The 12,568-nt window shown below is 46.4% G+C and overlaps 1 protein-coding gene across 2 annotated transcripts; it reads left to right on the top strand.

The window, feature by feature from the left end:
* The first annotated feature begins 1,150 nt into the window (after window positions 1-1,150).
* On the top strand, window positions 1,151-5,345 carry LOC120658283 (G-type lectin S-receptor-like serine/threonine-protein kinase B120). 2 transcript variants are annotated; one of them, XM_039936525.1, is made up of 7 exons: window positions 1,153-2,789; window positions 2,978-3,085; window positions 3,439-3,632; window positions 3,746-3,956; window positions 4,069-4,306; window positions 4,414-4,564; window positions 4,688-5,345. In XM_039936525.1, the coding sequence occupies exons 1-7, from the start codon at window positions 1,421-1,423 to the stop codon at window positions 4,982-4,984; spliced, it is 2,568 nt and encodes an 855-aa protein (XP_039792459.1). In that variant the 5' UTR covers window positions 1,153-1,420; the 3' UTR covers window positions 4,985-5,345. The 2 variants fall into 2 exon arrangements, with proteins under 2 accessions (XP_039792460.1, XP_039792459.1); XM_039936526.1 differs by lacking the exon at window positions 2,978-3,085 and having other exon boundaries at window positions 1,151-2,789.
* Window positions 5,346-12,568: the final 7,223 nt, after the last annotated feature.

The following is a 12,568-nucleotide window of genomic DNA, read 5'->3' as shown; positions in this document are numbered from 1 at the left end:
TCAAGAGCCAAACCCTAAAAATAAAATCTCGCGTTCACACTATAAAGTTTTACATTGAAATTTATTGGAGATGACTCAATATGACTAGTAGCTACTCTGTACAAAGCAGTGTGGCTAGAATTACAGTGAGCCTCACGTTAAGAGCGGGACCCTGAAAATAAAATCTTGCGTTCACACTATAAAATTTCATTAAATTCGACTAAAATTTGTTGGAGATGACTCAGTATGTCTAGCAGCTACTCTGTGCAAAACAGTGTGGCTAGAATTACAGATAGACCCCACGTCAAGAGCTGGTCCCTGAAAATAAAACCTCGCGTTCACAATATAAAATTTTATCGAAATTGACTGAAATTTTTTGGATGACTCAGTGCGATTAGAAGCTACTCTGTGCAAAACAGTGTGACAAGATCTATACTATAATTTTTTTGGAAAACAAGTTCTTATTGGATTGTAACCATAGTTTAGCTAATAGTTTATTACATTATGAGCTGAAATGTTTGGGTTGGATCGATATGTGGTAGTGGTAGTTTGGAGTGAAGTGGGTAATATTAATTTTACTCATGAGAATGAATTGGTATGGATATAGTTTGGTTCAACCCATTTGCAGGACTAATCAAAACACAAGTATTTCTGAACGAAAGCTCCCTCACCTTCTGGGGTTTATTTCCCAATTTTCAATTTCATTTTTGGTTACGCGAGGAACCGTGCTTCCACACTGACTTCGTATCCCGTTCCAGCGTCATGCCAGCTTCGTTCTAAACAGAATTCTGAATAAGTGTGGTTGTTGGTTAAGATTTCATCGTGCGTGACACGTGCAGAGACGACCTGTCCTTGTTTCTAGCAAGTTTTTTTTTTTTGAGATTTTGTTTCTAGCAGAACGCAACCTGTTTATTTTCTTTCGTGGCCATGCTTCGTCGTGATCTTCAGTTAAGAACTTAAGATCTTGCTTCGAAGAAGAGCAGAACTCCACGCGCTGTTTGAATAAGCAGCGTGCACTAGAAACCGTTGTTCCACACCCTCCTCTGCTCCAACTCCAGAAATCAACGCAGTTGGTGGTGTCGGTTTCGTTGTGACACATACAGAGATGACCGGTTCGTGTGCCACTCGTTTCTTGGTTCATCACCTCATCACCTGCCACTAGGCGACCATGTCCATGTAGGCGCACCAATGCCAAGCGTCCTCCTCGCCAACTGCCCAAGCGTCAAGCTCCGAGCTTCTCTGAAACTCCGAGCGCTGAAACTAATCAAGTGAGAACCCAAAATTTTCTATCACCATCAACTTCCAGGTCAAGTCTTGGCACGGTAGTAGTATACCAACTGTGTTGTGCTACCGTCCTGGAGAGGCGAGGAGGAGGATGTCTGCAGCATCAACAACTATACCGACCTGTTTCTTTGGTGCCATACTGAATGACGTGTGAACCATGGAGTGGTCGCGCTGCACCTGCATCACGGCCGCCGTCCTCCTCCTCCTCCTGCCGCGCCTGTGCTCGCCGGCCGGGGACAAGCTGACCCACGGGGAGTTGCTGCGGCCCGGTGACACCATCGTGTCCGACGGCGGCGCCTTCGTGCTGGGCTTCTTCGCCCCCTCCGACGCCACGCCGGCCAGGCAGTACCTCGGCATATGGTACAGCAACACCACCGTGACCGTGCAAACCGTGGTGTGGGTCGCCAACCGGGACGCGCCGGTCACCGTCGACGGGCGTTCCGGCAACTCCCCCTCCGCGCCGTCGCTTGCGCTGGCCAGCGACGCCTCCAACCTCGTCTTGTCCGACGCCAGCGGCCGCGTCGCATGGACGACGAACATCACTGGCGCCACCAGCTCAGGGGCCGCTGGTTCAACGGCGGCAGTGCTTCGGAACGACGGTGACCTCGTCGTCCTATCGCCGGACGGTGCGACGCTGTGGCGGAGCTTCGACCACCCGACGGACACGTTCATCCCTGGCATGAAGGTAGGGCGGCGCTACCGCCCGCGCGACGGGGTCGATGGCTGGCGCATCGTCTCGTGGAAGGTCCCCGGCGACCCTTCGCCGGGGAGCTTTTCCTACGGCATGGACCCGAACACGTCCCTCCAGCTGCTGCTGTGGAACGGGACGCGTATCCACTGGCGCACCTCGGCCTGGACGGGGTACATGACCGCCGGCAAGTACCACGGCGCCACCGGCACGGTCATCTACCAGACGGTCGTCGACAGCGACGAGGAGATCTACGCGAGCTTCTCCGTCGCCGACGGCGCCCCGCCGACGAGGTACGTGGTGACCGACGCCGGCAAGTACCAGCTTCTGAGCTGGGACCGCAACGCGTCGGCGTGGGCCACGCTCGAGTCCTGGCCGTCCCGCGCGTGCAGCCCCTACGGCAGCTGCGGTGCCTACGGCTACTGCGACCACTCGCAGGCCGCGGGGGCGTGCAAGTGCCTCGATGGCTTCGAGCCGGCGAGCCAAGGGGAGTGGAGCCGCGGCGTGTTCTCGCGGGGCTGCCGCCGAAGTCAGGCGCTGGCGCCGTGCGGCGGCGGCGGTGAGGGGGATGCGTTCTTGGCGATGGCCAATATGAAGGTGCCGGACAAGTTCGTGCTCCTCGGGAACATGGTCTCCGACGACGAATGCGCCGCGGCGTGCCGCCGGAACTGCTCCTGCGTGGCCTACGCGTACAAGAGCCTGCGGAGCAGCCGCGCCAACGGTGACATGGCGCTGTGCCTGGTGTGGACAGGGGAGCTGGTCGACGCGCAGATGATCGGAGCGATCTGGGGCGTGGCCGCCGAGACGCTTAACCTCCGGGTTCCTGCCGGATTCGCAGGTTTGATTTGATTTTCTTTTTTTTTTGTTTTGTTTCTTTTTCCGATTATACAAGGATAGGATGAAATTGACATGGGCACACTGTACTCACAAACATGTACGGTTCGCTCGTATCACTGTCTCAATTTTAAACCGGCAGCAAAAGCATCTACTTGCAATCGCTCATGGCATTGGCCTGTATTTGTGCAGGCAAAAAGACAGGGACAAAAACTGTGAAAATTTTACTTCCAGTGTTGGCGAGTGTTTTGATAGTCACATGCATTGTCCTTTTTTGGTTTTGCAAGAGCAGAGCCAAAGGTACGATAATATTCCTTTTGTATTTTATATCTGCATACTTTCTCTGTTTCACAACACTGTTGTTTGAGCCTTAGACACAGTAATCAAAGGACCATCCTATCCTTGGTTAATCCTCTCAATTGTGCATTTATGTTGTCTTTCTAAAAAAAATTGCGCATTTATGTTTTGAAAAGTACAAACTCTGAAGTGCGCATTTATTAAGTACGGGTAGGATTGGAAAACATGTTGACAATGGAGTTGTAGAACAGCAAGTATTTTGAGAATAGTAGAAGTTAAAACATTAACAATTGTGAAACAGAGAAAGTAGTACATGTTATCACAAAATAAATGCTGTTTAACATCAAATTTTGCAGGTAAGAGAAGAAGCAGTGAAAGTGAGAAGAAGCTGGTGCCTGGCAGTGTGCGCACTTCAAGTGAACTTGGAGAAGGAAACCCTACTGAAGATCTTGAATTCCCTTCCATACAGTTCAGTGATATTGCTGTGGCAACTAATAACTTCTCGAAAGCATGTATGATCGGGCGCGGAGGTTTTGGCAAAGTTTACAAGGTTCTATACTTCTATTATATTCTGCAGCATCCTTTTCCATCTGAACCCATGCACATCCTTTTCCATCTGAACTAAAGAGTAAACACCTCAGTTATTGTTCTATAATTCTGAAGGGAACATTATTAGGTGGTCGCGAAGTTGCTGTCAAGAGGCTCAGCAAGGATTCTGAGCAAGGAATAGAGGAATTCAAGAATGAAGCTATTTTGATCTCCAAACTGCAGCACCGGAACTTGGTTCGGCTTCTCGGTTGCTGCACAGAGGGAGCTGAGAGGTTGCTGATATATGAGTACTTGGCCAATAAAGGCCTAGATGCTATCCTTTTCGGTATGTTCCGTTCATCATAACTGAAGCTGCTAAAATGTCACATTGAATTATCATGATCCTGACTATAAAAGAAGTAAACATCATCCCCGTATGGTATGGTTATTCAATGCAGACAACGAAAGGAAATCTCTGCTGGATTGGCCGACAAGATTTGGGATCATCAAGGGCGTGGCTAGGGGACTTCTGTATCTCCATCAGGATTCAAGACTGACGGTGATACACAGAGACCTCAAAGCGAGTAACGTCTTGTTGGATGCAGAGATGAGACCCAAAATAGCCGATTTCGGTATGGCCAAGATATTTGGCGAAAACCAGCAAAAGGCAAACACTAAGAGAGTTGTCGGAACATAGTGAGTAGTACTTCGATTTTGCCTTTCAACACTGAATTTTGCATATGATTAGACATGGTTTGTGCCTGACGAGACTCTGAAGTCTGAATTTCTGATGGTGTCACTAGTGGCTACATAGCTCCTGAATATCAAATTGAGGGCGTCTTCTCTGTCAAGTCTGACGTCTACAGCTTTGGCATATTGGTCCTGGAGATTGTGAGTGGCGTCAGGATAAGCTCTACCGATGACATAATGGGGTCCCCGGGCCTTGTAGCTTATGTAAGTACACATTATAAACATCTCTGAATTTGTTTGGGTAGTATGCAGGCACTTGGATTGCAGCGCGTGCGTGCAATGGTTTGTCAGCCTTGGAGAAAATATGATTTGGTTTGATTGTTTCAGGCATGGAAGCTGTGGAAGGAAGGGAGTGCAAGTGACCTGGTAGACTCATCCATCGCGGAGGGCTGGGCGCTGGATGAAGCCTTTCTCAGCGTCCACGTCGGGCTCCTGTGCGTTCAGGACGACCCGAACGGCCGGCCGCTCATGTCCTCTGTCGTGTCCATCCTGGAGAACGGGAGCGTGTCTCTTCCGGCGCCGGACCGACCGGCGTATTTCGCAGAGAGGAACAGTAAGGTGAAAGGAGATGATGTTCAGAGCTCCAGGAACTCCATCACCATGACTGTTCTTCAGGGACGGTAGACAGCCAAGACAATGCTAACCTTTTTCGGCTCGGCTGTACATTACTACGGAGTCGTGGTGGCTGGGCTGTGCCTTCATCAGAATCTATTCGCTTCTGTTGGTCCCCGCACACGCGCCAGTTGCACTCTGTCCAGGACGTCCACATCGTCACCGGCGGAGCGGAAGGCGGCGGCGCATTCGCCAGGTTCGGTTTGTGGCGTGCGCGCGAGGCGCGGTGCCAGTGCGGAAGTACGGGGAGGCGGAGACCACCAGGAGGGGGTGTGGTGGGGTGTCGTGTAGGGAAACGGGTAGGCTATGCTAGCATCACTATTGTATATACCCAAAATATTTACGAATAGAAGATCATAGATCGTTATCACTAGACGCGCAACGCAGCGGAATAAGTCGTGCGTCGATGTAGAGGAAGTAGTCGATCACGTCCCACGAACCGAGCTCCTCGTCCTTGATCCCAGCAGCCGATCAGCGCAGCAGTCGCAGCAGCGCCTCCATGTAGTCCACACGTACGGGGATGAAACGCTGGGCGTCGGTGTGCTAGCACCACACGCACGGCAAGGGCGGCGGCCGAGAAAGAGGGGGCGACGGCTAGGGAGGTGGCGGGGCTCACCGGTTGTCTCGCCCCCCTAGCCCCTCCCTCGTATATATAGGGCGTACTAATGGGCTTCTATCTCATAGACCTATTAGTAACCATAATCCCTCTTGGATCAATATCCTCTTGGGCCTTTAAACCGTATTGTGATGATGGGCTCTTGGGCATATCACCAACAATCTTCCACTTGCACTAGAGACAATCATACATGCAAGCTTTCCAACATTCCAAACCCTTTAAGTGTGTGACCCGTTAGATTCATGTGTAGGTGGTCGTGATTGGAAGTCATTTCCGAATCACAAGTCAATAGCGGCACCTAGCAGGGCATAGTGACTCACAAATACACATAAAGATCATATCGGCCGAACCTTAGATATAATCATACACCGATCCCTTTGCCACACGATACCAGTCAAGCTCAAGGCGAGATGCGTGCCACCTTTGTGATAGCTCGACCATTCTCTCGATCTAATAGTGGATTCTATTCATAACTAACCTTTAGTCATCATGATTAACTCTTTAATCACTTTGGCATGGTCATGCACTTTCAAATCCAACTATTTCGAGGGGCCCAGAGATATCTCTCCCGTTATCTAGGAGGGGCAAATTCCATCTTGATCCGCTCACATCCCATTCCATGTTTCATGACACATATGTAAGCTACTTTTGTAACTACCCAGTCACGGAGTAGCGTTTAGCAGCCCCAAGATGCACCACTACACATAGTGAGAAACAATGTCGATCTCAGGTCTAAGAATCCAGTAGGTATAACACTCAAGAACAACTGATGGCACATACAAAATAACAATCCCAACATTGTCTTGGAGTGGGTCAATCTAACACCATGTTCACCAACATGTGTCCACATCATTAATCCGATATCTCCATATCCATGATCCGTGAAACATGATCATCAATTAATGTATGTGCTAGTCTCAACATCGTTGTTGTCCCACATAACGACATAAATGAGGGATAATTTAGAATCATATCATTATCAACAAAGAGTTTCACGAACAAGTCACATACTTGATAATCAATGTAAAAAATAATCATCCATGAAACAAATAACAATTATTCATCATTACATAAATATACTCATGACACAAAAATCTCCCACGCACACTAGAATTACTGATGTAAGTATCTAATACCCATAGATCTCATGTGCGCCTCATGCTTTGGTTGTGGGAGAGGCTTCGTCAATGGATCAGCAACGTTTGAATCCGTGTGCACCTTGCAAACCTTCACATCACCTCTCTCAACAAAGTTACGGATGAGATGATACTTCCGCAGTATATGTCTGGACTTCTTAGTTGTTTTAGGCTCCTTTGCTAGTCCAACAGCACCACTATTATCACAATAGAGCTCCACTGGACTGGACACACTAGGAACAACACCCAAGTCAAAAATAAACTTTCTGATCCAAACAGCTTCTTTTGCAGCTTCGGAAGTTGCAATATACTCGGCCTCTGTCGTCGAATCAGCCACTGTATCTTGCTTGGAACTCTTCCAGCTCACTGCCCCACCATTGAGGCAGAAAACAAAACCGGATTGCGATTTGGAGTCATTTTTGTCTGTTTGAAAACTAGCATCGGTGTAACCCTTTACAAAGAGCTCATCTTCGCCTCCAAATATTAGGAACATATCCTTAGTTCTTCTAAAGTACATAAGGATACTCTTTACAATTGTCCAGTGAGTTTCACCGAAATCTGACTGATACCTGCTCGTAACACTTAGAGCAAATAAAACATCTGGGCGCGTGCAAAGCATAGCATACATGATCGACCCTATAGCTGAAGCATAAGGAATCGTACTCATCCTCTTTTGCTCATCAGGTGTCGTAGTACACTGACTCTTGCATTAGAGTAATGCCATGTGACATTGGCAAGAAACCTTTCTTGGAATCTTGCATATTAAACCGATTCAATATCTTGTCAATGTACGTGTCTTGGCTTAATCCAATTAGCCTTTTTGATCTATCTCTATAGATCCTAATACCCAGAATGTAAGCCGCCTCTCCTAAATCCTTCATCGAAAAACTCTTTTTCAATGAGGTTTAAACGACTTCAAGCATTTTTGTAAACACAAGGCTCATCTTCATTCTTGATGAAGCCAAACCCTTTGACTACTTCATCAAAACGAATATTCCAACTCCGACATGCTTGCTTCAATCCATAGATGGACCTCTGAAGCTTACATATTTTTCCAGCATTTTTAGGATTGACAAAACCTTCAGGCTGTGTCATATACACATCCTCACTTAGATGTCTATTAAGAAAAGCGGTTTTGACATCCATTTGCCATATCTCATAGTCATAATATGCGGCAATTGTTAGGAGAATCCGAACAGACTTTAGCCTTGCGACGGGTGAAAAGGTTTCCTCATAGTCAACACCTTCCATCAATGTCTAATTTTTTCTTAAAAATCCACTTACAGTCGACAGGTCTTACACTGTCAATTTGATCGACCAAGTTCCAAACTTGATTATCATGCATGGATTTTAACTCGGATTCAATGGCTTCAAGCCATTTGTCGGAGTCGGGTCCCATCATTGCTTCTTTGTAGGTCAAGGGATCATCATTTTCTATCAATAATACATAGCGCTCCTCCGTAATAAGGAGGTTGAGCTTGTCAGTAGCGCGACGTGCCCTTATAGACCTTCATGGGGCTGGTGCCTCAACTACGGGTTGTACAACATCTTGCACATTCCGTGGATCTTCAGTGGTTGCTGAAACAGTTTCGGGTGTTTCCTGAATTTCTTCAAGTTGCATCTTGCTCCCACTAAATCCTTTTGAGAGAAACTCCTTTTCTAAGAAAGCACCATTGCGAGCGACAAACACTTTGCCTTCCGCCTTATTGTAAAAATAATATCCTTTGGTTTCCATATGATAACCCACAAAGAAGTATTTGTCTGACTTTGGAGTGAGCTTATCTGACATCAAACATTTGACATAAGCCTCACATCCCCAAACTTTGAGAAAAGATAATTCGGGACGCTTCGCAGTCCATATCTCATATGGTGTCTTCTCAACAGACTTACTTGGAACCCTGTTCAGTGTGAACGCAGCAGTTTCAAGAGCATAACCCCAAAATGACAGTGGAAGATCAGCTTGGCTCATCATGGACCTAACCATGTCCAACAAGGTTCGGTTCCTCTGTTCGGATACCCCATTCCATTGAGGCGTTCCGGGCGGAGTTAGCTGCGGAATAATTCCACATTGCTTCAAATGATCACCAAATTTAAGGCTCAAATATTCTCCTCCACGATCAGATCGCAGAAATTTAATTGTCTTGCCTAATTGATTTTGTACTTCATTCTGAAATTCTTTGAACTTTTCAAATGATTCAGACTTGTGCCTCATTAAGTAGATATAGCCATATCTACTAAAGTCATCAGTGAAAGTAATGAAGTACTGAAAACCACCTCTGGCTATTGAGCTCATTGGTCCACATACATCGGTATGTACAAGTCCCAACAAGTCACTCACCCTCTCACTATGACCAAGTCACTCGCCCTCTCACTATGACCAGTGAAAGGCGCTTTGGTCAGCTTTCCAAGCAAACAAGACTTACATGTGTCAAATGATTCCAAATCAAATGAGCTTAACAATCCATCTTTATGGAGTTGTTCAATGCGCTTCTCATTTATATGACCTAAGCGACAATGCCAAATAAAAGTGGGATTCAAATCATTTGGTCTAAGCATCTTAGTATTAATGTTACAGATAGATTTATCCTCAAGATCAAGAACATATAATCCATTCACCAATGGACAATGAGCATAAAAAATATCATTGCAAAAAATAGAACAACGTTTGTTCTCTATTACAATCTTAAAATCATCAACTTCTTCCAAACATGAAGAAGAAATAATGTTCTTGCTCAAAGCAGGAATGCAATAACAATTATTGAATTCCAAAACTAATTCGGAGGGTAGAGACAAGTGGTAGGTGCCGACCGCCAACACCGCAACCTTTGCGCCATTGTCGACACGAACGTCCAACTCGCATCTTGCAAATCTTCTAGTCTCACTTAGACCCTGCAACGATTTGCAAGTGTGAATCATCGATCCAGTATCAAATACCCATGATTCACTGGAAGATAATGCAATATTAATTTCTATAACATTTATACCTGAAGTGGAAGTCTCACTTCCCTTCTTCTTCTTCTTTTCTTCCAAGTACTTCTTGCAGTTCCTAGACCAATGTCCCTTTTCATGACAATGGAAGCATTCATCCTTAGAAGTAGGGCCAGATTTGGCCTTAGGTGCTGGCTTTAGCTTAGAGCCCGAGGACTCACCACTGGAACTCTTTTCCTTGCCTTTACATTTGGGATTAGGAGGCGTCCAATGCTTCCTTTTTTCTCCTTCTGAATCATCATCACATGATTGGGATTCTTCTTAATGCTCTCCTCTGCTGTCTTTAGCATCCCATGCAACTCACTCAATGTTTTATCCAAGCCATTCATCTGAAAGTTCATGATAAAAGGCTCATAGCTCGCCGGGAGCGACTGGAGAATAACATCAGTAGCCAAGTCTTGGTGAAGTTCAGAACCAAGTCTGTCCAAAGTCTCAATATAACCAATCATTTTGATCACATGAGGACTGATCGGGCTACCTTCTGGCAGCTTGCACGCAAACAAAGACTTTGAGATATTGAACCTCTCAGTCCTGGCTCGGTTCTGAAACATCCCACGCAGCCCCTCGATCATGGTATGAGCATCCGTATGCTCATACTGCTTCTGCAGATCAGGGGACATTGTGGCGAGCATCAGACAGCTGACATCAAGTGAGTCATTGCAGTGCTTCTCATAAGCTCTACGATCAGCAGCAATTGCATTGTCAGGGAGATCATCAGGATATGGCTGCTCAAGAACATACTCCCTTTTCTCTTGCCTGAGGACAATTCTCAGGTTGCGGTACCAATCAATAAAGTTTGTTCCATTCAACTTTTCTTTCTCAAGAATAGAACACAAATTGAAAGCGGAATTGTTACTGGCAAACATGATCTACAACATTAAAGTAAAGCAAGATTTCAGCACTAAGTTTATGTAAAGATTTTCATTAACTGATTTAACAAAAGACAACCTACTATATCAAAGTCATCTTCCCTCTAATGACATATAGTGGTTCAAGATCCATAATCACTAAAATCCTAGTGAGCTTTAGTATCACGGCTAGAAAAGTAGTGATACAGGTAAGCAACAAATTACTAATCACATCTCTATGCGACTCTTGTTTGTTGGGTGGCATCCAATGCCCCGGCCCCAACCCTATGCTTTAAAGCCCAAAACTATTTTGATAGCTTTGTTGAGTAAACCAATACTATGCTTGTGAATGTCCGACATCCACCATATACAAAAGTGATAGCTGAGGGTACTTTAGTAAACCTACCACACAACGATCAAAATTTATAGGTGCAGCTATTGGTAAAAGGCATAAAAAACTCAACCTTTCCTGAGGGAAGCTATTCTATCATGATTAAAACATCCACCATATGTAAAAGCATGAGAGAATAGTATGACGGGAAAATAAACATCACAGGCATATAATCATATTATATTGTGAATAGTATGGCCTCTTGCATCACAATGGGCTCCATCGCCATGGCTCCAAGGTGACCTCCATTGCCATCCGTCCTGTCTTGTGGTGATCATCATCGCCATCATGATTGAAGCCTCCATGAAAAGATACTAAGCTACTACATCTAATAGCTAGTGAAATAATTACATGAGGATTCAAACATCACAAGTTGACACGCAGGTCATTATACAATAATGGTGCAACCTCAACCCGGTTGTGTTAACATGCGACACACAGGCCGCACAAATCATCACATACATCATCACATGACATTGAGGCCATACCATTTACATCACACCCTGCAAAAACAAGTTAGGCGTACGACGTGTTCTACCAAAGTAGCGCTTAGGAAGCCGCTATAGCGAGAAAGCAACGGCGGTCCCTATGAAATCTCATCAGAGTGATCGCATCACCTCAAATCCGAGCCATTCATAATGCCTCAATTTTCACTAGTTCAATCATATTGACCGTGCAAACTTTGCACTTGAGAAGACTGCATCTACACATGACCTCGATCTGTTGGTTCAATCTGCTAACTATGCACACAGTTAGTCCCTGATGGTGATTCCAGCCGGTAGGGACATGTCATATGCATAACAGAGAAAGAACACGAACTAATCTTTTTGTCACATGCCGCGCAATCAACTCACTCCAGTTTTTAACTCCTTATGACCAATTGATCTAATCAAATCGTGCAAAAGTAATAGATCCAATCTACTACAACAACATATCACCTATATGCTAATGATCCAGACCAAAAACTACGCAACCTGGCTCTGGTACCACTGTAGGGAAACGGGTAGGCTACGCTAGCATCACTACCGCATATACCCAAGATACTTGCGAGTAGAAGATCTTAGATCATTACCACTAGACGCGCAGCGCAGCGGAAGAAGTCGCGCGTCGATGTAGAGGAAGTAGTCGATCACGTCCCACGAATCGAGCTCCTCGTCCTTGATCCCAGCAGCCGATCAGCGCAGCAGTCGCAGCAGCGCCTCCACGGAGTCCACACGTACGGGGATGAAACGCCGGGCGTCGGTGTGCTAGCACCACACGCACGGCAAAGGCGGCGGCCGAGAGAGGGGGGGCGGCGGCTAGGGAGGTGGCGGGGCTCACCGGTTGTCTCGCCCCCCTAGCCCCTCCCTCGTATATATAGGGCATACTAATGAGCTTCTATCTCATAGGCCCATTAGTAACCCTAATCCCTCTTGGATCAATATCCTCTTGGGCCTTTAAACCGTATTGTGATGATGGGCTCTTAGGCATATCACCAACATGTGAAACTGTGGATGGGGAACCCACGAATCAGGGTGCCGAACGCGGGCACCGTCGTGGGCGAAAGAGTCGCCGCCGGTTGCCTCCATCCCCCGTTGAGGTCCGTCTTGAACTCATGATGGCATGATGCGAGGAAGA

Source organism: Panicum virgatum, chromosome 2N (assembly GCF_016808335.1).
Source record: "Panicum virgatum strain AP13 chromosome 2N, P.virgatum_v5, whole genome shotgun sequence".
NCBI classification, from domain to species: Eukaryota; Viridiplantae; Streptophyta; class Magnoliopsida; order Poales; family Poaceae; genus Panicum; species Panicum virgatum.
The sequence above is the reverse complement of the archived record's forward strand: the minus strand, read 5'-3'. Positions and strand labels throughout refer to the sequence as shown.

What these genes read in the sequence shown, in the direction of transcription:
- LOC120658283 (XM_039936525.1), top strand. Translation starts at nt 1,421, where the DNA reads ATGGAGTGGTCGCGCTGCACCTGCATCACGGCCGCCGTCCTCCTCCTC. An exon ending in TTGCAAGAGCAGAGCCAAAG is followed by an intron (nt 3,086 to 3,438) that starts GTACGATAATAT and finishes CAAATTTTGCAG; the next exon opens with GTAAGAGAAGAAGCAGTGAA. An exon ending in AAGAGAGTTGTCGGAACATA is followed by an intron (nt 4,307 to 4,413) that starts GTGAGTAGTACT and finishes TGGTGTCACTAG; the next exon opens with TGGCTACATAGCTCCTGAAT.